The sequence below is a fragment of the Cupressus sempervirens genome, chromosome 3 (genome assembly GCF_028749045.1).
Source record: "Cupressus sempervirens isolate cs-2001-9-10 chromosome 3, ASM2874904v1, whole genome shotgun sequence".
NCBI classification, from domain to species: domain Eukaryota; kingdom Viridiplantae; phylum Streptophyta; class Pinopsida; order Cupressales; family Cupressaceae; genus Cupressus; species Cupressus sempervirens.
Genome location: NC_143120.1, coordinates 374,929,237 through 374,955,683, shown reverse-complemented (window position 1 = coordinate 374,955,683; position 26,447 = coordinate 374,929,237). Strand labels below are relative to the sequence as shown.

Genomic DNA, 26,447 nt, shown 5'->3' with positions numbered 1-26,447 from the left:
TGAATTATTCTTTTACTTAGCAGGATATACTTGAGGCTGAATAAGTACTTTTTCTATAATATAGGATAATTGTGTATATGCATTCATTTGTACAACAAGATATGTATTCTGCTACAACAAAGTAGTTTTCTCTAGAAAGATATACATCAACTGAATAAATTTGTCTTGAAATAATAAATACGATACTAAGCATGATTAGTTATATGATAGGATATTGACACTAATCTAACCCAGTAGCTAATTGTGTTTAAATCTGCGGCCAGAATTACCTAGTCAATACGTAAGGATATATACATTATTGTAGACCTCATGGATGGGATCAACCAAAAAGGTGAGCCGAAGCTCTGAAATCTTAGTTACCAAATCTGGTTCAATCCAGACTTTTCACACCGACTTTGTCTACTAGGTTCTGGACCTTTCAATTCATATGATAAGTTAATGTTTTTTGTATTTTTTGTTCTCCAAAACAAATTGAATATGTTGAACTCAGTAACTATGTTTTCAACTCTTTAATCAAGGAAGAACATTTGCCATGAAAGTTGAGATGGATTTATAGTATTTTAGATTACATTATTCATTTATGCCTCGTATATATATTCTAAGCTCAGTGAACATTTTTAAGGGGATCCAACAATTATTGTGTATGGAATGCATTTTTGAAGCTTAATTGAGTACTTCGATTATTGACATGATGTGTTTTTTTGGTGAATATTTGACTTGGTTCAGTGATCCTTGTGGTGAATTCAATTTTCCATCTTGGTGTTTATTTTGAGATGTTTGAAGAACTATTAGCCAAATCTGATAAAATATTTAAGCTTGGGTATTTTTTTGATACGTTAAACTTTTAATAATCTATTTGTGCAATTAATGACTTTTCTATGCTCGGTGACATTAATAAGGTCAAAATGGATGGTAGCATTGCCTTGGAAATAAGTTGAGAGGTGGATTTAATTGTTTTAAGGTCAAGCTGGCCTGTAGTTCCTGTGTGTCCATTTGGTTAGTAGGTCGATTTGTGGGGTTTCCAGTTTGAAAATGAACTTTCCAAGCTCAGAGAGACATTTATATTTTAGCGTTTTCTAGGTCAATCTGGTTGTTAGCACCTGACTATCTGTCTATTTAGACTAGAGTGTCCAAATCTTTTTAGTATTAAAAGAAAATTTTCAACTTAAATAAATTTGGACAACTTTTAAATCGGCTAGCAGTATTATTTATTTATTTGCTTAGAAGATTCTTTCTATTAGCAGCCAGTATTAAAACACATTTTCCATGACTTATGAACCTTTTTGGATAATTTTAACATTAATAGGGTCAAATGGATGTTAAGTAACGAGTATATCTAATTTGAAGATTTTCTTTGTGGGTGTTCAGATTTAAAATAAATTCTGAATAAGTTGGATTGACAACAACATTTAGTAAGGTCAAATTTGTCTGCACCATCCACACATCTATTTGTTCAGAAGATTGGTTCTATGGGTGTCCAGGTTTAAACTTAATTAATCTAGCCAATATAATATTTCTAGCATTTAATATGAATGATCATGGTTTTTGCAGTTGATACCCCGGGGGGATTCCCGAAGATGGTTTGAGCAAACTCTGCCTAGGGTGGCAACGTTGTTGTTGCAGTTCCCAGTTATTCTGGAAAATCATTACAAGGAAGCTAATAATAATGAAGGCAGCTGTAATAATTCAGAGGAAGAGAATAGTGTAATTAACTTTGATAGCAGTCTTCGCATTCTGAAGCCCCAGCAGGCAGGGATTGTGTTACTCAGTCAGGTGGGCTCAGTTTGTTTTATCGATTTTCTGTTCATTCTTATTTTTTATTTGTTCCTTCAGGTTTTTATATTCATGTGGGGCCATCCTGAGGGCTTGTAAAATAAAACAGGAATACATTTGAGGGTACTTTTGATTATGGTTTCGACACTGGTGCATTGTTTGGAAAAGAAAAAAATCTTGTTTAAGGATTTCTGTAGGAGATTGATTTTAAAAGATAGTAGGATTTTTTAGAATTATGTGTTGTGCATAATATAGTTAAAATAATTCAATTTAACTTTATAAAATAACTTATTAATGCATAATAAATTATATCAATGATAAATAAATGGTCTTGTCGATATTATCAATTTAACATTGTCATGCCACTGCAACTTTAAGTCCAACATGCTCAAAATGACTTGCTATTAACTAGTATGCCCAAAACTGCCTCAAATCAGCTTGGAATGACCTGCAACTGAAACCACCTAGGTCAAATGGCCTCAAAATCCTTCAAATGTTCTGGTTAGCCTATGAGACCAAGCGAGAAAAGGGACATTACAGAAACTTCTCAGAATATGTTCAGTTCTAGGTAAAGATGGTAATGTCTGTGATTCCATTTTTTCAAACTTGTTGAGCCCAAATTCCGGATTCAGGCAAACATTTACTTATTTAATAATTAGCAACTGAAGTAATACCATCAATCTGAAATCTCTGTTATTATGACAACAAAATGATATTTGTTTACAATAACAACGTGAACACACTAAATTAACATACGCAAATTGCAGTGATTACACGAGGTTGCTTTAATCCTTCCAAACTCTAGCTGTGGCTCTCCCAAAACTGACCTGGGTTATAATTAGCACACCCAGCACTGGTAGGACACCAAAATGTTGTTTTTTGTGGCTGTATGGTACCCTAGAATGATTTTGCAGTCCAAAAACAGCAACCAGATTTTCACTTTCAAAGCAGATTGAACTTATTATGTATTTTCAGATTTGTGTGGCAATAAGTTAGCGTTATCGAGAAATGGGGAGACTTTGAGGTCTCTGCTATTGGTACTGCTATTTTCCAAAAATAGGAGATGAGGGTACTTGGAGACGGCAAGAGTTTTTAAAATATAATTCAATAATTTCTAAGAAATATCATAGATTCATAACATACTGCCTTGAAAACAAGAAAAATGGAATTTAAGTATGAACATTGAACATTAAAGCCGAAGGCAAATACTAAAGAGTCAAGGACTAATAGTAATGTCATTTACAAATTCAGTCAATTAATATTGTGTCATGTAGAGTCAGATTGTTCAAAAGTCACATTGCATATCTGATTACTGAGTATTGCATATGATCATATTGGATTAATGATTACTGAGATTATCCCTACATGTTGATTTTTGAAATTCAAAAATATATAGTTAGATGCTAAATTGCTGATTTGCAAACAAAAAACTTAGAAATTTTAACAAAAATCAGAAATCTATTTACTACCAAGCATTGTCTCCGATTAGGACTGGCTTCAAATCAATCTAAATGGTAACTCTGAGTCCAAATACTAAGTCTTTTAGCTTCCAAATGTCTTAAAGGAGGGTCAAAATAAAATATATTGTTATAATTTGCCTTTTCTCTTGAGAGGTATGGAGACTTGTTTTTTTTTGACTAGAGACTTGGGTTCTTCAAGAGACTTTGCCATGAAGTCTCCAAGCATTTTTGAAGACTACGGAGATAATAAAAAGTCTCCGAGACACGACTCCATCTTGGGGGTGAACTTCGAGGTTAACAGAACAAGCTTTCCACTACATTTAACAAGAGGAAAATAGAGCTCGGATGATGGAGAAAAGACGTGTTAAAGAAGAAATTTGATAAAAAGTCAGAGTGTGTGCCTGGTTGAGTTTCTCCATGTGATTTCAAAAAGGGAAAAAAAATTCAAAACTTGGATAAAGTTGAGCGGATGCTTTGCATGCGTCATCCAAAAGTTTTGAATAAAATAAAAATTGGTTTCTGAAGACGACATGTGTTTTAGGTGTAATTTTAAAATGTTGATCTATTTTCGTCCAACACAAGCTTTCTTTAGACAAGCTATTGCTCAACATTTCAATGAAACACGAAAAGTTGAAGTTTGTTCAAAGGCATTTCATTATAGAGGAAGACCGATTGACATCATAAAGTGGTCAAAAAGTTCCAAACTTGCATCCAGTCAGATATTGCACACTATTCACACTAAAAAGCATAGTTGGAATTCTCACAATAATATCTTCTATAGCACGATATGTCGCGAGTCCCAACTCAACGAAGATATAATCTCTATTAATATCGCCAACGATTTTTGCATTTTCACATGCTGATATTATAAAAATACAAGTGAAAATAATGTGATATATCAGAGCTTAAATAGACTATAAAGTCAGCAGAGGTGTGACGAATTGTTAAACTCAGAAAAGAAATTTGCATTGATGTTTGTGGTTGACATAAAACAGTAAAAAAGACACCAAATTTAGTGCATAAGACATTTCCACCTTTAGATAAAAGCAAACTATAAGAAAATATATCAATATCCATGAGTGTAAAGAAAAGGTCAATTTGACTGAAAGTCGCATCAAGAAAAATTGAAAGGGGATAAAGCAGTTGCAACTTATTTTAACTTTGGAGAGTCAAACTTAAAACTGGTACCTATGTATTAAACTCAAAATTTTGATTAATATATGGTGGATATGTCAAATCAGTATACGTTCCACAAATGTGGTGTATATGTGTGTTTTTTTAAGAACAATTTAAGAAATTATATGTTTTCAAATGTTTGATAAAAGTGCCGATTTATTACCGTCTTTTTGGCCGAGATTTTGGCGATTCCGGGTTTTCCAAAATTTTTGGGTCAGCCGAGATATGCCAAGTCTGAGTTTTTCAACCTTCCTAAAAAGTATATCCCATGTTCTACCAGTTGTTTGCCTGAAAAGGGGCTAGACGAGTTTTGTGAATACTAAATTATGGACAGGGAGTGTGAAAAGTGCACCCTCATGGTAGTAAAAGTGTCCAATGCAAAAATGGTCAAGACTCAATACATGCTCGATAGACTTTTCCAACAATATAAAAACAAGTAATGATAATAAAGAATGCACCTAGCAGGGGTTGATCAGATTTGCAAGACTAGAAAATTCCCCTTCTTTCTAACACCACAGTTAGGGTTTGTGTTTTCCCAATCTGAGTTTTCCTTGCAAGAAGAAAACTGTAGTTTCAGCTGTTGGTTAAGATGCCAAATGGGACTGATTTTTGCATCTCAGAAGTTTGATGATCATCACAAAGAAAGAGTCAGGCATGGCAGGCCTGATCAATGGATTTATTGCGACTGTTATAATTCTAGGCCCTATAGCATGAATTTTTGACAGCTTGCAACCTTTTGATAAAGCTTGATCAGCAGTGAGAAGTTTTATTTTCATCAATAGAGGACCATATTTGATTCTTGTCTTGGTACTTTGTTTCTCATCTTTCCTTCACTGCATGATTTCAAAAAATATCCAAGTGTCCAGATTTGTATGATGTTTGGGGTGCGAAAAGTGACATTTTCATTGTAAGAGGGAAATTTTCATTGATTGAAGTGTATGGATTTGACCAAACTCATGGAGTTTCACTTCTAAATAATGGAAGCTTCACTTGGGTTGGTGTATGATTACCCACCCTAAGGTCAAAGACATTGCATGTTAATGTACAAGAGGTTGATTTGGAGGATGTTGGTAAACAAATTTGTTCTTTTTTAATTATGACTCTTGAATGCCCAAATTATGAACAATATCTGATTACAAGCAGTTGAAAAGCCACTTCTGGATAGATTGGCCTTTCTCTGAATTAATAGGTACAACTCCCTATAGTGGATTCGCAATGAATTATGTTTTATTCCTAAAACTAATATGGTGGCGTGTTCTTGACCTGAGAATAGAAGAGGTAAAGCCGAGCCAGACCTAAACAGGATCTAACTCAAGCAGAAAAAGATTTCTGAGGAATTGATTAAGTTTATGAACCCACACATCTAATGAGCTCACAAAACTTAATAGCATAGCAACTAATACTGAACTGAATTAATTGGGATCTGAACTATAGAGAAGAAGTTAACTAAAAGGGAAAAATTGTTTAAGGGATTCCTCTTTGAATGTGTAATGACATTGCTTATCACATTCGTTCGCTGCCTCGAAATAGGGGAATTAAACTCTGTTCTTTCCTTCCTTCAATCCAAACAAAAGAGAAAACATATAACTACAACTAACAAAAATGGAACAGAGAATAGTTGATACAAAATACCATTCAATTGACTCTGCAACATCAAGCACTTCACCCAAAAAATTCGCAGACCTTTTATTAATCTTTCAATTTCATACATATAGGATTCTGAGATGACCGTTACAATAGAAGTTCAATCGGTTCATCTCCTCAAAGAATGACAAATGGCAAGAAACCAATTTGTCGTATTGCAATAATTACATAAGAAAGTGAAAAGGAGGCGGAATGTGAATCACTTCGTTTTCTTCCCCTTTTCTACTTTTGTTCTATAGGCCTTAGCGGCAACTATGATTGGAATTAGCTCTTCATGCCTAGGCACGTGTATGTTGGTGTATCTCAAGGGCCACTTAGAATGTTCCCTGGCTAACTCCTTCACAACATTCAATTGACTTGGCAATTCCTCCATGGCCATGTGTATGCATCTGCTGAGTTTCTGGAGTTCCGCAACTCTATTTTGATTACTGGAAGACACATCAGTCAGACTATCTAAGAATTTGGAGAAATTCTCCTTCATGACGTTTATCCTAATGATTGCTTTCCCTTGGCCACTAGTTTGTGAATCTTTATGTAGTCCCCTCATGAGTTCAAATCCTCTGTCTTGGGTCTTCTTCACTTTATCCTTTGTTTCCTTAAGTCCTTTTTCTGCTAATAGGATCATTTTTGACTTGAACTGCATGCTCTGAAGCCATTCGAACAGAGGTTCGTCTACCTTCAGCAAGATTTTTGCTTCAACGGCTTCCTTTGTCTTCATTTGAATGATCATCTTCAGAAGAGAGATACAATCATCGCACTTTGCTCTTTCTCCGGCCAAAGCATTGCTATTTGCTAAGATGTTATCCTTCTCTGTTCTAATCTTAAGATAACATTGCCAATTTGTTCTATAATAGCGACTCCCTCTAATTTAAGCTTCCCAATCTAGTCTTTACCAATTTGGCCAAAGTGCCTATCTTCCTGAAGTTGAGATATAAGGGCTTGAACTTCAGCAGCAGTAGGATTTCTTGTTATTGATACTCCGGAGATAGTTGCCAATGGAGTGACCAATTGTTTGATGAATTTGTTCGATTCTTCTGTCATGTCCCCATTTTGGAGGCAATTTGATTTAATTAATTTAATTAATTAAGTTGTCCAAAATAATGAATATTTTATAAGGATGACTAATTAATTATTTTAATTAAATAAATAAGTGGTATTAAGTTAATTATTTATAAAGTTATCAAATAAATAAATATTAAAAGGTAACTTTATATTTAATTAATTTAATAAAGTGACTTGAATTATAAAATATTTTATAAAGTCACTTTATAAAAAAATCAAGAGTTCCCCTTTTGAGTACATACATGGACTTTGTAAAAGAAAAAGAGAAGTAATATTAAAACTAATGTATTATCCCACATTGGCAAGACGGAAGCATGGAGCAAGTGAGGAAGGGATTAAAAGAAAGAGGATAGCTCTCATTTAGGCATGCTTGGAAATATCAAAGAAATTGGGAAATTTGTTGGAGATTATGTCTCAATAGTTTGGAGGACGAAATCCCTTAAAGCTGGAAATCTTGACGCCATTGAAAGATATGGTCTTGAGATTCAACATAGTAGCAGTCCGAAAAAGCGGAACCGAAAAAAGCGGGTACGAAAAAGCTGTCCGGAAAAAGCGGAACCGAAAAAGCAGGCTGAAAAAGCGGGTGCGAAAAAGCAAGCCGAAAAAGCAGTTCGAAAAAAGCGAAGTAGAAGGGGCAGCATAGGAGAAAATTATTACAGCCATCTACAAACAGGTTCTTTGTTATGTATTGTTTTTTAGGGTGTTATAAGCTTTCAGCTGTAAGTGTGCATTATACCAGCATTATCATTTTGTAATCCATGTAAATGCCAAAGTCTTGGCCATATTTCATGAGCATTGTAATTTTCATTGCAATTAAGAAGATAATAGTTGCTGGTGCCATTTAAGCAATTTAACATCATTATTTATCAGCTAGTTTGTTTGCATACCAACTGTTTGTAAAAATGCCAGTTGGCTGTAGGTGTTCATTTCTCATGCTTAGATCATATATATGCACTGAATATTGTCAAAATTAGTAGCACACTCATGTTAGGTCATTGTGTAGTCCATTGTAGTCTTCTAGCACAAGATTTTCATTGATGCAAATTGAAGAAAAAGTCATTTGAAGCTAGCTGTAGCGCACTCATGTTAGGTCATTTTGTAGTCCATTGTAGTCTTCTAGCACAAGATTTTCATTGATGCAAATTGAAGAAAAAGTCATTTGAAGCTAGCTGAAATACTATATCAGTCATACGTCCTTTGCATGTGAATTGTTTGATGAAATTCCTTGAGCTTTCATCAACATTTTTTTGAGGGTAGATTAGAGGTGGGTTATTACATCTTCTACCTCAGCCTTCGTCCTAGCTTTTGACAACTTCAGGTTTTCCAGTCGTCCCTCAATTACTTAATTGGTTGACTTCCACAAGCCAACCTTGGTGTCATGTCTGGCTTCTCCAAGGTCCATCGAGTGCAGAGTAAAATCATCAGTATTCATATCTTCAATTCTTCCTTCTTTGTTGGGCTTGGCTATCTCCATTGTTAGGTGCCCTGTTTCTGGATCTTGCCCAAGTACGGACAAAGTTTTTTGCTTCTTTACCTTGGTTAATGCAGATCCAGAACGAACTGCAAGGGATATGGTATCCTTGGCGGGGGTGCTTTCATCTTTCCTTTTTCTCTTTCTCTCCAGAGTATCCTCTAACCAGGAATCAGTGCCTATCACTTTGGAGGCCGTCCCAAGTGATTCTATGCTAAACATCTTCTTCTTAACTGGAGTGATTGTCATCACAGTTGAAGAGAAGGGATTCTTCGAGGCCTGAGAAATGAGCTTGGAAGAGCTTTGGCCTTTCTCCACCTCGGAGGTTTTCTTCGTTGCCTCATCAGATTCAGTAGATTCACTGCTGCTGCTCCTTCCATCTCCCAAATCTACTATCTACACTGCGGAGCCACTTGGTTGCAGAAGTGTAGCACTTACTGGCAAAATTGGGCTATTATGAGGTGATGGAACTGGGGTGATATGAGGAGAAGGGACAGGTGTAACATGAGGAGAGGGAACTGGTGTAACAATACTATCCTTTGGTTCCTTCGTCTTCTTCTCCTCAGCATCAGCTTGGGTCCCAATAACTTGGAGGGAACCATCATGACATGTCTTAGCTATGGGAATGCTCTTGTTTGGAGGCTAATCACCTCCTCCTGAAGGTTGAGCCAGTCCTTGTGTGGTAGCTATTGTTACGCTTGGTGTAGCACTCTGGGAGGAAGAGGGCGTTGCAGTTGCTGGAGAAGCTTGAGTGGCTGTGCCCTTACTTCGGCTTCTTTTGGTTGTCCATTGCATCTACATAAGGCTCCGAACTGATAGGAGTGTTCCTTAACTTAGTCAAATATGTACTACTATACATATATTGCGCATCATCCTCTAATCCTTCAACATTAAGATTGATATTATATGTTTTATTTGCTCCATTGTGAGCCTGGCGAAAGCACGATCTCAACTTTCAAATTCATCTTTACAATCTACCCAATAGTCTTCAACAGTGGTAATGTGTTTGATCACACTCCCAATCTGCAACACATCCCTAGCATATCCATTCGAATCAAACATAGGTCTCAAGACCTCATACATCTCCAATTTGTATTTCATCTCGAACACTTTGAGCATATTCTTTGCATCAGATCGAGACTCACAATTGTAAGCTCCTGCTTTCATGGGGAACTCATATCCCTTCTTCAAGCTTTCGCTTAGCACATTCACCTGGACCGCTTACCTGACAATCTCTATTAGGACAATCATGTCGCTTGGATACCTGGGCAGCTTCAGGGGGAATCCATTGAAAGTTGCAAGACGCAAATATGAGAAAGATGAGAACTGGATAAAATAGCTTTCGAACTGACTAATAGCTGCCATTGCCTTTGGACTGAATCTCCTCTCCAGGCATCCTTGGAGTTCCCTGCAAACACTCATTGTGAATGCGTCATTAACTTTGACATACTCCGCATAACTATTTTGTAGTTGCAAACATGGATAAAACTCATAACACTTCACATCATCAGGAAAGTTTCTATTCTTGGAAGGCCCCGCCATATCTGTAGAGATGCTAGCATGTAAATCAGAAAGGAAGACATATAGAAAGTGTTGTAGAACTTCGTGATGTTGAGAGCCTTGGAAAGATTTTCACTTACATCATGAGCCCAATCAATATATTGTGTATCTGAACAAATAACTTGTACCAAAAAGAAATATTGTTCAACGAAATTTAGAGCCTCTACCTCACCTTTCAATCTGTGCAGGAGAACCAGAATGTCTACAATCTTAGGTTTGAGATTAGTACCAAATAGAGTTTTGGGGACCTTACTCTTGGCGCTCTGCGGCTTTTGAAACCAGGATTGCATAATTTCCTTCCTCCACACCATCTTTGCGGAGAACTTAGAGACTGCTCCTCCTATTGTCAAGTCCGAAAACTCCTCCCGTTCTAGAACTCGGAGGCAATTCACCACAGTTTGCCTATAAATGGATATTAATACTGTATGATTAGGTAACACAATTTGTTTGGTGTTTGGATTGTAGTGATTTATGCATTCATAAATCAATTCTAGAGCTTGGACTGCCACCGGAAATGAGCTGCCTCTACTAGTCCACTTCCTCAGAGCTTCTCAGTTATGGGATGAATTGGCTCCGACTTCAACCTCCTTTGGAAATCTTGCATATCATAAAAATTGAGTGAAGTATCCGTGAAATTCTGCAATGTGGACTTGATTCCATTTAGCCCATCAAACCTCGCAAATTTGGTTGCCATTTTGTTTGAGGGTGAAGTAAATTGAAATTTCGAATCTAGATGAAGAACAGGATATTGAATTCGCAAATACAGACTATTTGAAAGTGTTGTGCAATTTAATAGAATAACAGTTCAAGAAAAGGCGGTAGTTTGAATAACTGTTATGTTTCCATCTATATAGGAGTCTCAATTCATTCGTTGATCTTCAGGATTCGTGCCACACGAATGAATTAAAGGATAAATCTGTTGAAGTAGTAAATGCGGGAGCTCTAACAGATATTTCGCCGTCTTTTCATTGTTTCCGTTGGCCCAACAGTAACTTTCCTTTCTTTCATACTTACTTTTCCGTTTCCCATTAAGTTTTGGAGAATTATGAACAGAGTACCCCGTAAGGAAATATCCGCCCAATTGAATTCTGCTTAGAATACCTTTCCCGCAATGGTTAGATTGTTTCCATTATCATCTTAAGATGTTTTGTCTGTAATTCATGGGCCCAATCCGCTTACAAAGTTAATTTCCTCTTGAATGCGGAAAATCGTCCTCATGGGTTGAAAACCCGCCGAGGAGAAGACGATTCCCATTTTTCCGCCTAGACTTTCCTTTAAACTTTATCCTTTAAGTTAATATTTCCTTTGGGTTCGGAAAATCTTGAAAGGACTGCAAAAGTCGAAAAGGGGCCCACTTCCTTGTTTCTTTCCTTTACAATTGCCTTTGGCAGAAAACGGACTTCACGGGTCAAAAGCCCACCGAGGAGAAGTCATTTTTTAGTTTTCCGCTTAAGATGACTTTGAACGTTGTGATGAATCTGGATTGTTTCCCAAGGTAGAATATTGTAATGAAAATAAGGATTTTTCATAAAATAGCTCATTATCTTCTTATATAGGCCCGTAAACATCATCTCTTGCTCTTCGCGGAAAATCGCCTTCATGGGTTGAAAACCCACTGAGGAGAATGCGATGCTCAATTTTTCGCAAGCTTCCTTCTTTCATTGAAAACATGATAAGTCACGAACAAGCCTAGCTTTGTGAATAACCTTCACATGTTGCAAGAATCCCCATCGAATTAGGTACTAAGCTACCCATAAACTCACAACATCAAGGAAAACCACCCGGCCATGAAATGTGGGAGAAGGGAAAGATGGAAAATCCGATGGAGACTCTTTTCAGCTAAGGGGAAATAAAACTAGATCCAGACATGCCTAGGCTTAACTAAGACACAAAATTTTCCACTTTTGCAAAATGGTTACAGGGTGAAAAGTGGGGCAACACTAGAAAATTTGCAAGACTAGAAAATTCCCCTTCTTTCGAACACCACAGTTAGGGTTTGTGTTTTCCCAATCTGCGTTTTCCTTGTAAGAAGAAAACTGTACTTTCAGCTGTTGGTTAAGATGCCAAATGGGACTGATTTTTGCATCTCAGAAGTTTGATGATCATCACAAAGAAAGAGTCAGGCATGGCAGGCCTGATCAATGGATTAATTGCGACTGCTATAATTCTAGGCCCTATAGCATGAATTGTTGACAGCTTGCAATCTTTTGATAGAGCTTGATCAGCAGCGAGAAGTTTTATTTTCATCAATAGAGGACCATCTTTGATTCTTGTCTTGGTACTTTGTTTCTCATCTTTCCTTCACTGCATGATTTCAAAAAAAATCCAAGTTTTCAGATTTGTATGATGTTTGGGGTGCGAACAGTGACATTTTCATTGTAAGAGGGAAATTTTCATTGATTGAAGTGTATGGATTTGACCAAACTCATGGAGTTTCACTTCTAAATAATGGAAGCTTCACGTGGGTTGGTATATGATTACACACCCTAAGGTCAAAGACATTGCATGTTAATGTACAAGAGGTTGATTTGGAGGATGAAACAAAAATTGGTCATGTGTCTTGAAGATTGTCAGTTCACCAAGGGCACTTTCTTTTCTATATCTGCTCAAAATTGACAGTTTGTGATTGCCTGTGCAACATATTATGACCTCGAAGTTGAAAGTAGTAGATTCGTACGTAAAATGGTGAAGTCCTTGCTAAGATTAATATGGTTTTAATTAAAAATGGTTTCAATTTGCTACAATATGATGAAAGTCATGACTTAAGTCTTAACGAGTGTGAGGTTCTATTGGACTTAAACCTTGAAAATTATTTAACATATTGGTTGAAAGAAGGAAAAGAGAATAAAATCTGTTACTAATTTAATGAAGAGAAATGAGTTCAAATGTGATTTCATACTGATCATTACATTATTGAACCATATAAGAGGGCAAGAGGAGGGAAGGTCATTCAAAGTACAAATGTTCTTCATTATGGGTGTGTTTTTGGAAAGTAGAGTTCATTTTGATTGGAGTGTGTTGATTTGTGATTACGACCACTTGCTGTTTTCAGAATTTGAGCAACCCAATAATATCATATGGTGTCATGTTTTGTTTATGCCATGGCCAACACAGGGACTTTTCTAGAAAAAACTTAGGTTCGCAGGGTTTGAGACAACAGTAATTGATATACATATCCTGCTGTTGAAATATATATAGTCACTCAAACATTATCGCAGAGTAAATGATGCGTTCAGCGAGAAAGATGGACAATCAGTTTCATGTCATGTTCTCAGAATAGGCTAGGGGAGAAATTGGAAAGTGAGATTGGTATATCCAGTTACCTACCTTCTAATACATTTGGCTTTGTAGTTTCGCTACGTTTCCTTTACATACACCCTAGGTATCCCACAAATGAAGTGGCTATGACAGAATTTTGTGGACAGTTGTCTAAGTCCATTCCTTTTGAGAGTAAGGTGTGGGTTAGGACTCAGGAGTTGATTTTCCAAGACAATTTGACATTTACAAGTGAAAAGTTCATGTAGATGCCAGGTATTACTAAATTTAACTTCAATATCTGCTTTGAAAAGTGCGCACATGATCGTAAGTGTTCAATGTATGAAGGTTGAGAGTACTGTTCAAACATATGCTAAACATAGAGATTTATTGGGTTGATAATGCTGATGACCATGAAGTGAGGAGATAAATTTAGTTGTTTTGGTATAAAACAATTAGTTGATTAAAAATTTTGCACCCAAGGAGATACCTGAAAGCTTAAGTATGTAAAAATCCCTAATGTTTTTTTGCCCAAAATTTTCACCTTTTTCAGCTGAGTAATTTTGTCAACCAGATTGTTTGGAAGTGCAAATGTATTTTCCAGTTTTGCAAGGATAATGAGAAATGTTTTACGTGTGAATGCAAACAGATTTGTTTGCTCAGAATTAAATGGGCAATATATATTGACTGAAGGATCAAGATTTATATTTTATACAACTGAAATCACAAATCTTTTCAATATCAAAGCAGATTAAGAACTACAAGAACCGGGATCTAATAGGTTGATCTTTATTACAATTACCTATCTGAAGATCAAGTTTATAGTGATCAGAATACATATATCAGTCTAAACATTGAGTAGCGGCACTCAGAAAATACACAGCAATGCTAATATTTGGCTCTTTTACCTGAATTGCATGCCGACATCCAGACTTGCTCTCTTACGACATCATATTGCATTCTTAAATTGGTATTTACAGCACTCAGAAATATTGATCAGCATCTGAGACATGTCTTTGGGTAAACACTGGGAATCAATGACCAGAATAAGAGTCCCCACGCCCTTAAGGATCCCATGCTTAAAAAAAAAATTAGAAAATCTGATGAAAAGCAGAAGAGGGAACTAGAATTGCGATTTCTTTCTGTTTTGACCCATTCACACCGGCACACACAATCTTGGTGTCCATCTATCCTTAGTTCAGGGGCCTCCAAAGGGCATGACCCAGTATGAAGTTTTCACTGCTAGCCCAGTTGTACGCCACTCGACCAGCATTAAAGTCCAATTTTTTCTTGTAGCTTCACTCCATAGCCACCTCAAATAGATCCAATAGCTTGAGCGCACACCTCACAAAAAGTTCCAAATGGCTAGCAAATAGCATACCTGCAGTTATCACACATGAATATCCTGCTACCCATTTAAGAGAATCTTTTGGAATGACATCTCAAGATTTTCTTATAGCTGTCAAAGTCATTGAAATATGTCTTCCTTAAAAACGGACAAAATTTACGTTCGTAATTGATGAACTACCAATCAAAAACCTGTTCAATTTCTCCAACAACTAGCTAGGATGGAATCTTACACTGCCAAATTTAGCAAGCCTTAGGTTTTCTGTCCTAGGATTGCAGACTCCAAGAAGCTCTCCAAAATCAACTGGGGAAAATAATCCAAGCATGCCTCTCTTTCATAACATTTTGGGAAGCTTCTGCATAATATTAAAGAAAAATTCAGTGACTTTGTTGGTAGATTCAAACACTTGTATGCTCAAATATCTTATCCTATGCTTTGTAATACCCCTAGAACCATGGTTACTTGGAGATCCATCTCTCCCCTAAAAGACACGTCTTGGAGACTTTTTGTGTCTCCGGAGACTTCAAAAAAGGTTGGAGACCTCTTAACGAAGTCTCTTTAAGTCTCCCAGTCTCCTAATCCAAAAAGGGAAGTCTCTCTGAAGTCTCCTGATAAAAAATAAATGTAAATATATTATTAAATTATTTTATGTATTTTAGCCCTCATTGTAATGTTTTTTAATGCAAAATTAAGACCAATGACAGTTTAAATGATTTTGAGAGCATGATAGCTGAAGACCTTGAGATGGATGATCACAACGGATGATCACAACCGATGATCACAACCTTGTGGAATAGATGAGAGCAACATCAACATACTAGTACTAGATAGATTTCTGGTTTGTTTATTGTACTAAGTTTGTTCATTCTTGTTTACATATTGGCAATTTAGCATAAAACTGTACTTTTTAAAATTTAAAATTTGAATATGTAATGATAATCTCAACGATTATCAATCTAATATGATGTTGATCATATGCAATATTCGGTAAACAAGTATCACCATGAGATACAGTAATGTGATTATGTGAGTTTTGAAATGAAATATTTGACTCTATATTAATGTGACATTACTATTATTATTTACTTTAGTCTTTTGGTTTTACAGTATTACTATTTTCTATTTAGTATTAAACTATTAAAAAAAATTGCCGTCTCCAAGTACCCCCCATCTCCTATTTTTCAAAAATTGTCATACTAGTACCAGTACCAAAGACCTCCAAGTCTCCCCGTCTCCTGGTGACCTTGCCTAGAACATAGTGCAGAAAACATTAGCCCAGGGAAATAAAACTGACTTTATTGAATTATTTCATAAATAACCACTAATTCTACTTTATACAACTTAATTAAATAATATTGCCCATAGAATGCCAGATAATATTAAATATTTAAATTAATGAATTCCCTTTTTTCAACTATAGCCAGAGGATGACATCAACATTTGAAAATCTCTTTTGTTATACATGGTTTGCTAATGCGAAGAGATTGGGGAAAATATGGAGCTTGGAACCTGATAGATTGGCTTCAAACCTCTCAAAAAGTTCCAACATACTGATATCACATCAAACTTCAAATTCTATTAAATTCCCTTTATTATCGCTTGTTGGGCAATTGTGAGTTATAGGAGCTTTGGAACCTGATGGTTTAGTTCATAATTTCAGTCAAAGCCTGTTTCTTTTATTCCATAAGGAATGATTTTTGAGAAAGCTGTAAGGTACATGGTTACATTAACTGCAATACCATGGTGTTACCATCACGATCAGTCCAGATCAATTGCGGAATGCTGCAAATCACAGTGAAAATATTTCTCTGAGCTTCTAGGTTTCAAAACATAAGCTGGAGATGTTGAAGAAACACCAGAGAACCACATACATCCTCATTTTCTTTTAATAAGCTTGCATTAGCTTCTACTGGAATTAAATAAGCTAATGAATTTCACTGGGTCAGTTAGAAGCAGAATTTTTGTCTCAAATGTTTATGGCATCAGATACCGATCAACAAACTATGTCTTGTATCAGTTTCTCAAGGAAAATATCTCTATCAAGCTGAAAACCAAATTTGTGATGTGTTGAATTGCAATTATACTAATGATGCTAGCGAACTGAGGTACTACTGCAGGCCTGTTAGGTATAGTTCTAGAGTAGCTCTTTTCAAATCCCACCTTTATAAATGACCTAGGTCATTACGGACTTCTTGATTTAGATTTTGTACTAAGGGAGAAATTGTATTTTTGGCTTGCTTTGCTTGCAAGCAAACTATTGACTGCAGCTTGCTTTTGTATTCATTTTTCATGCAAGACTTTGTGAAGGCTTTTAAATAAGAGTTTCATGCACTTGAATATACTGTAGTGATTTTAGTGCATAGTTGCTTAAATTGGCGTTCAAGGCTACTTGGGCAGTGTTGTCAATTTGTGATTCTGTTAATTCAACTGTGTTTAATAGTTGTGACATTTCTATCACAGTATTTCTTGATTTGAGTTTTTTAGTTTTTAAAATCTATGCACTCAACTTATAGTATCTTGTTTGCACTTTAATCCAATTAAATCATTGTGTTTTTCACACTTTTTGGCCTTTTAAATTTTAGCTTAGAGATTGAGAGTGTCTGTTGGCCATTGTAGGTGTTGGTTTTTCTAGTAAAAAAATATAAAATCTGTCACATAGTGTACAAGTGCTAAATAGGCTTGTTCCCTTACCCATGGACAAAAAGATATTGTTAGCATTGATAGAACCTAAGCTTGTGTAAAGTTCCAGTTTTATATTTTGTTACGAAAAGATAGGTAGTTGTTAGCATCGACACTAAGAACCTAAGCCTGTTTGAAGTTCCAGTCATATTTTGCTACAAGGGAGCTTCCCCTTCAATTTGAAGAAAGGATGCTAACAATCTTAAATGGTCAAACTAAATAAATCCATAAGTAAATATAAAGGTATATTTGTTTACAACATTATATTCCATATAATAATTGGAACACTAGCTTAATGTACATTATTGTTGTAAGTTTTAGTTTTTCTTTTGTATTTTACATCTTAACAATGAAAATTTTGTTTATTAAATGATCAGTATGATGGTATTAAAGATAAATAATATTTTTGTTTGTTCGTTAATGACTTCAGGAATTGGTAGCAGCTATCTTGGCCTGTAACTTTTTCTGTCTTTTTCCGAAGGCACAGAGATGGGAGAATCAACTACCAGATATAAATTTTGATCGCTTATTTGCGTATGTTCTTGTTTCAAGTTTTGATGTTTTGTGAAAATGATATATTTGCTGTGAAGTTTTGATTGTTTTCTGTTAGAGGTACAACCTTGATCATTTTTAGAAGATTAATATAGCTCAAATGTGAATATTTTTCTGACACAAAATTAATCCTGCTATATTTATAAAAATCGCTAAATGTTCGGAGTATATAACTCAAATCCTTTCTGGGTGTTCATACAATAAGAATGCACCCATGCACATAACAAAGGTCCATATATCAATGAAGATAAAAGAGATAGGGGTTTATGTGGATTGAACACCAAACATTTGTTATTTTAGAGTATTCAAGTTTGCAACTTTCGACTAGGATTTGGTGTAAAGATAAACCAAACAAAGGGAAATTGGATTCAAATCTTTTAAAGTTAATCTTCTCTTTCATTATGCTGAAGGCCTATAGTTTCATTTGTATGCCTTTGCTTGCATTTGTGAACTTTACCAGCTTGTGTTGAATCTTGGTGAAACAATGGTCATGATTTTTAACATCTCAAACATTCTCTTTCTAGATTCTAGTTATTCTACTAGTTGGCAGCTTTCAAGATTTCTTCTATTTACACCTTGTTGGGGGGGCGGCGGGGGGGAGGGGGGTCCAATTTTTTGAACTCTAGAATAGGAAGCCTACCTCTTACTCACTTCTTTGCAAGGTTATGTGTCTTGATTTGTTTTAGAGAGTCAATGTTTCTAGATCCACATCCAAGATATCCCTTCTACGATGCTTCTTTTAAATACCATCATCAAACCTATAGTTTAATATGTGTCATGACTCCGCCATGGGATAATAATGTTAGATCTTATAATTCAATGTCCCTAGTTTAGTTACATTAATGTTAGATAACTATTTCAAATGTAAGGAACTTCTCTTATCAATATCATATAAAATAAATGTGGGGAATAATAACCATAACTTTTCCTTGGATAGCTTAATGTCTTGATGCTAGGACATTGACAATCAATTGATTTGAGTTCTTAGGTTCATTTTGTTGGAAATGAATAAGTTGCTCATAAAATTACTAATACACCCTCACTTTTAGTATCAAAGTTACTGATTCAGGTTTGGATGTGGGTGTGAGAATCATGTGCACAGGTGCGTGTTTTTTTTTATTGGGATTTTCGATGCGCTAATATATATGTATACACAACTAAATCATTTTATAGTATGATCTTCACTATTGATCAAGATATATGATAGTACACAAATATTCAAATTGGAATAACTGATAAGCATTATCATACACTGCTATGTTCACAATCTCTATGCAAATTAGAAAATCATTACAATTACAAAATTGAAATTCAGTTTGTGATTTAATGCTCATCAATCAAGATTCAAGATTCACTAATCAGATTCAGAACCTTAAGGATTCTCAAGAAAGTCCACATCGTCATCATCTTCGACTACTGCAAGTCCAAGATCATTGAAACCAAAACGGTTCCACTTGTGTTGGATGCACCATGAATCATCATCATCATCATCAATTATTGTAGTAAGATTTTGAAACGTTGCATCAAGTTGGCACACTTGGGGGTTGCATCCCAAAGCTTGGCTGCCCCTTCCTTGTAGTGATCCTCCTTACGTGATAGAAGACGCAAGTTGATATGAATGATAACCAAGTCCTCAACTTTTTTTGAGCCCAATCAGTTGCACTTCACTTAGTGGATAAAGGAGTATGTACTCCAATCTCATTCAACAACAAGAGAACTTGCAACTTGCATAGTGTTCACAAAATTAAACATAAAAATGAAAAGTAAATTAAAGAATGTTAAGCACTAAATTGTGGAATACAAGTGGTAAACAAAAAACAAAAATAAACTTGCTTGTGAGAGGATCTTGACTACAAGAGGTTGTAGATGCTTAAATGGTTGACTATAGAGGTACTATGATGTGATAGCTTCCATGTCATCTTGGTACTTTATTGTAATTGGATTAAGTTTTGTTCGCTAAGCAAATAAACCAAATTTTCTCCTAACTTTTTTGTGCATTTCATCATTTTGGAAGAGTCTCACAAAAACTTTATTGCACCTATTAGCAACTTTTTCATCCACATATGGTGCCTCTCTATCTAGTATAGCTAGTATTGAGATCTATTAGATTTCCACAATCCATGCTACACATTCAAATCCAGAAATTTGAAAGCAATAGCTAGTATTCCTCGCTATAGTACCTCAAGTTAGGGAATATGCAAGGAGGTGCAATGGGGTACTCATCTTTTCCCAATGACGACGAATGATTGTTTCCACCTCATTGTATAAAGCTTTACATTCTATAGGGTCACTCTTATGTGTTTTTATAGCAAGTTTTACCTTCTCTACCATTGTGTGCATGCCATCATAGACATCCCCCAAACAAGGTTGATCTCTTTTAGCAAAGTAGAGCATAGTCATGATAGGCTTGGTGAAATCCAATACAAATCACACGCAAGCCCATCAAGTGTCATCCAAGACCAATTCCTTGACCTTTGGGGCCTCCCTGAATTTGAAACCTTCCATATACCATTTGGCTCAATGCTCTTGCACCTTGACAAGCCGTCTCATAACAATAGTATGAGATACAAATTGGATCTCAACAACCTCAACAAGTTAATAAGAATATGCCAATAAATATTAAGCTAAGTTATACACAATTTGATAATTGAACATGACAAAAAATTGGTTCAAATTAAATAAAGAAATTGAATTTAGTAATTACATTCTACCTTCAAAAACTCCGATTTGGAGAATGCTTTGAATATCAATTGTGACATATCATGGTTCATCACAAACATCTGTATTTCCTCCCCTCTTGGTATATTTGCTTCACCCAGTCTATTTGAGTGCTCATTTGTTGCATGACTAAGTTGACAGAGTGTAGAATATGGTTATATCTGATAGAGCTCTAATTTTAGAGTCTTCATTTTTGCACAAAAGTTTTCATACCATGTACTGATGATTATGAGGAATCAAATGAAGGGGGAAGCAATGTGAAGGCTTGAGTGAGCTATCATAAGCTATCTAAAAGTTATGTATTGAATCTATTGCACTACAGGACATCAAAGGCCATAAGATGAAGTATATTAGCTCTGTTGATCTCCAAGCCACTAAGCTTTTCCACACAATTGAATTGAACTAGACAGAGGCATGATTTCAAGTTTGTAGACAAGCAAGTTCTAGTTATGATACAAGGATGAAGCATGTTCTAGTTATGATACAAGTGAAAACCTTGTCTTTTACAAGGACGATAGTGATACTTGGGTAAGAACCATAGACTTCACCTCATTTTATAAAATAAACCAGTCACCATTATCATGCTTTGCATTTCCATATGGCAATAACATTTCTCAAATTCGAGAGAATTTCACTCATTACAAAGAAATGGAAGAAACTGACAGGTGTTCCCTAGTCTCTGGTACTTCATCTTCTCCAAGATTGGTGTCAATTTTAAATCCTCTTGTAGGAATCAACGTGTCTTTTGAAATACTAGTCCAAGTGAATTCATTTGTTCAGAGTAGAGTGCTCAGTGGGCCAAGCCTCAACAAGGAATTCTTCTATTTTCTACATCCAAAATGGATACCTTATGCCCATATAAATATGACTGTTGTGAAACTTAGTGTTTTGAGAAACACATGTTATGATATCGTAAAGTTGATTAAGGAATATGATTTTTTTAAAATTTAAAAAGAAAATCCGAAGGCACACGGTTCATTTATGGCTTATTTGGACAATGGCTTGATCTATGTTTACCAAATAGAAGTAACACCCTCAAAAGTCTACTCTTATGGACCAAAAATCAATGTGCCCAACTGTATGACACAAGAGTATGCTAAATACAATAATAACTTTCTGTGTGAAATCTTTGTTGATGAGAGTGGGAATAGATTGTAGTCAACTGATTTATTTTGGAGATTATAGAATGGTCCCGATGATCATTAAAAGCAGCAACTTGATAAAGTGGAGCGGTAATAGATAATGAAATTTGAAGGATAATCTAGCCATAAACAAAGCTCAAAAAACCTCCACAATTTCTTAGAATATTGATCCATTGCATAGTGCTGATCCTATACATAATCCTATGCATCAAGTGTAACAATGTTGGGCGTAATTGTTTTCGTATACATTTGCAAATTAAGGCGTTTCTAGATGCTCATTTTGCTTCAAAAAAGTCTCTTCAAAAAACCATACCAAGGATTATTGGCATATTTAAAGACAATCCTATGATGATTATTAGATATCTTTCGGAGCACTTACACTTGTTGGTTAACAGTTTGTCCCTCTTGCTAACTTGGCTTTGTTTTGACTTTAGATGCCCAAAATGTGAGGAAACAAAAGGATGTTACCAACAAATTGGTCAGTGTATGTGTTATATCACTGCCTTCTGAATTGTAAGGTACAACTCCCTTATATGCAAATATATGCAATGAATTTTGTTTTTAATAGATCATTGGAATATGGGGTATGCTCTTAACTTGAGAGCAAAAGAGGATAAACCAGGATGTTCATAACTAAAAACACCCCAGGCAGAAATAGATTTGGGCAACTTATAACACCCAATGGAATGGATATCATAAGCTACCTTAAAGTTCTAATATCTACTCCTACTTTTAAGTGCAGATTAGTTCTACTCAATTGCAATCTAGAGATAAAGCAGAGATGCCTATGAAAGATGAAATGGAACCCGAATCCACCTTAACTGATAACTCTCCACTAAAATGGAATCTAGTAAGAAATCCACAGCTTCAAATACATTTGTCCTACTATCCCATAGAAACTATTCTGAAAATGCAAGATTAGCTCGGTTGAAAGAGACAATGAAAGAAAACAAAGCATGCTAGTCCTAAATGGAATCAGAACATCACATTACCTAGCTGCAAACATCATACAAATCCTTCATTCCATTTAACTCCTCGATTCTCACTCAACATCTAGAAATGCAAGGGGAGAAGTTAGACAGAATTGCCGACCCCCTCATTATCAAATGAGATTACATTTATATTTTGTTGTTATCCTTTCTTATTTCTGGCAAAGCAACAGTCATAAATAGAAAATAAAATGAGAATAAAATATAAAATTATCCAATCTGTATCGTGATATGAGCACGTGGTATCTCTTCTACTAATGATTTTGAATCCATGGTATTCCTGAAAATGCCCAATGCCTTTTCAACTTCTTGCGGTCTTAGAAAATCCTATGAAAATTGTTTATTCTTCATCTTTTGTTGTTTCACACCAAATACATATATTTCATATTACAACAGTCACTACGTTTTCAAATTCTGGCCATTGATCTCAAATTAATGATCTCGATTTAAACGTTATGACTTCCTTTATAACTTCCTCTATGGGTCCCCCCGTGTACACATGTTGAACTGTCACTTTGTTGCATAGAATAATGGTCGAGCAACTTTACATGGCGAGAAAGCAAGAGATATAGATCTTTTCCGATCTGACGGTGATAATAAAACGAGGTTAAGTCTTTTTGTTTTGCAACGCGGGTCCCTTTTTCCAACTAGGCACATTGTGGCAAACAGTTGGCACCATTCCATTGCTTGGAGAATTTGATGTTGACTATCTTTCTTTCATGGCACCTTGTGACTAGATTCTGATTGTGCTTCGTGACATGTGATGGCCCACCAGACACGTGGCTTCACGTCGCTTTGTTGCATAAATTAACAAACGAGCATCTTTATATAGCAACATTATGACCTCTGTTGATCTTCTTTGATTTGACGGCTAAAGGCATCTAACTTTCGTTTAATATTTGAACGGTACCCAATATGACAGGTGAGCATTTGACTTTCAACTAGCCAATAGCATGCGTTCTTTCGTTCAATTGACTTTTCAACTTGGTGATGTGGATAATTAGATGCGTTTGATTCATCAAATTGATTCCAACTTCAGTCTTTGCCACCTTTGACCTGATTCTTTTACCATTTCTGCATTTTTGAGTGCTCACTTTGCATCGAATTCAACTAATTTTGCTTGTATCTCATTCTCACGATCTACATTTTGTCTTTAAGCCTCAATCCTCGATATTCTCTGTCGTCTTTTGCTTTGAATATGTCTGTGATATCTTCATTTTACCTGTGTTATTTCTTGAATGGAGCACCTGATCATAGAGTTAGGATTTCGTATGAATAGAACTTGATTCTTTCTTTCTCTCTCTCATCTAGGGTATGCAAAAACTTACCATCTCAAATCCTAGTCACCTAGATTGATTGAATCTATTACATTATTCTTGTATTCCCACCTAGGCAACTCAGGGGCAAAGGTGAGAGAGGAAAAACCCTAATGGAAGCTTGGACCAGAGACATACGTCAAACATTGACACAACCCTAATCCTATGATCTTGAAAAATATAGGGGATTGATATCATGGCAACAATGCCAAAGCAAGTTACAAGGCTATGAACAATTGAAGGTCAACGAATAAATTGATGACTAAGAGTGCATATTTCCAGGAGTAATAGAAAGCATTTAGTTGAACTGGTATACATGGCGTCCAAAGTAGAGTGTTTCATAATTGAAGAATGAGATGCGTGGATGATTATCAAGGCCTAGCATTTGTTCTTCCCTTAATGTGGACTAGGTGATATTTTAGTTTTTACTACCTTAATTGCTCTTTGTTCTTAAATGATCGATAGTGAGCAAAATACCAAAAGGATTTATGCAAAGACCTACAAGATTTATGTAAATCAAAAGTTGAAAGAATATTATTTTAAAAAAATGAAGAGGTGCGATAAACTTTAGAGGATGTAAATTTTATTGATGACTTTTCATATGAAAAGTCACATCCTTAAAATAAAAGGATATAAATAGAAAATGAAACATAAGCAAGGAGACATATTTGGAGGATATATTAAAAAAGAGATATATTCAAGCCTTGTAAGGAGGATTGCAAATATTAAAGCATGACTTTAATATGAATTTATATACTATATTTTAATAATAAATAAAAATAGCCTTTTTGTTCATGTTTATTCAAGGCAGAGAGATTAAAATTATGATTAAGATTCGTCTTTTATGATTAGCAAGAAGATTATTAGATTATTCCAACAAAACTTATGCATTGGGTTTTTCTCGCATTCTTTGTTTGACAATCAATGATTTTGCAAAATAAATTTGTGTTTCGTCATCTCTGTCGAACTGGACTTCCGTCGAAGAAATTAAATTCTTCTTGGACTAACATTGAATTGCATATAAGATTTATCTTTTGCAAAGCATAGGAGTAATTGATGATATTTTAAACAAATATTGGCTCAAAGTCGTATGTAATAATCCTTCTTGTAGTTGACTTTGTTACCTGGATAAGAAGAGGCACTGGTCTTTTAAAATCATTGAAATATATTTATTGGCTTTATTGTTGAAGTCAGAAATCTATATACTTCCTTCTTGCAAGCATCTAATCTATTATTGATAACCGTACATAAACTTTGAGCTGTTTCAAGAAATCACATAACTTTATATCAATCGAGTTTAAGGATTTTGCCACCGTGAAGAACATACTAAATCTAAATTCTCTATATAAAAGCTTTGAACCATCTGAATAGGTTTGAGGTGAAGGTTTGCCTGCCTACGTGTAGTGAAGCCTAAAGTGCAAGGAAATTTGGATTATTCTTGTTCATTGGCCAGAACTGATTGAGGAATCCTTTTAGAGAGTTGGCAAAGCTCTTGGCTTTCCAATTTGCGGTTTTGGTAACCAACAAAACCAGCCCTGAACCAAAGCACTCACATTGCTACAATTTTTTGCATTGTTTGCAATCACCTAAACCACATTCTCATCATCCACCATCTCTATGGTTTCAATGAGAATTCTGGAAATGAATTGTGAATCTTTTTCTTCCCCTTCACAATCAATTGCCATAAAAAACATTGCCCTTTTGGGGGACATTGCAGTACATTAATTAATGGCCAGTTTTATGTATCTTTCCATCCAACATAAATAATAGAAGCACCTGAAGTTTTCCAAGAATTTCTAATTGGTTGAATAGTTCTGTCTATAGAAGTCTTCTCTTTTTGAAATAGAGTGGTACATACCTTTTCATTCCTAGGACTTGTGTGATCAATCAGTGCTTTATTGATGTTTGCCACTATTTCCTTCTAATATGATGATCTCACCAAGTTGAAAGGAAGACCATTCGCATAGAGGCAATGCACAATGGTTTGATCAACAAGCTCTCCTGACTCCATTTTAAATCTACTTCTTTCTCTCTCTCCTGTTACAAATACTTGCAAGAATGGATGTTTGGAGGATACAACTGGTTCAGTGGGTAATTGCACTTTTCTTTTAACCAATTTATCAACAACTTGTTTTTCTTTTATATATGAATCTATTTGTGCATTAGACATCTGCTTCCCATCTTTGCATTTGCACATTCCCATTCCTTGGCCAATAGGGCCCAGAAAATGAAGTTTTACCTAGCAATACGAGCTATTGAATGGTTTGCCTTTTTGTTACTTTGACAATAATTATACTAATAC

At 35.4% G+C, this 26,447-nt stretch overlaps 1 protein-coding gene across 1 annotated transcript in view; it reads left to right on the top strand.

Annotated features, from left to right (window-relative positions):
* LOC149566553 (poly(ADP-ribose) glycohydrolase 1-like) overlaps positions 1–26,447 on the top strand; it is a 211,669-nt gene that overhangs the window by 30,576 nt on the left and 154,646 nt on the right. The window contains exons 2-3 of the mRNA XM_089819861.1: positions 1,552–1,773; positions 17,859–17,962. Of these exons, the coding sequence (XP_089675987.1) occupies positions 1,552–1,773; positions 17,859–17,962 (326 nt within the window). The remainder of the gene's footprint in view (positions 1–1,551; positions 1,774–17,858; positions 17,963–26,447) is intronic.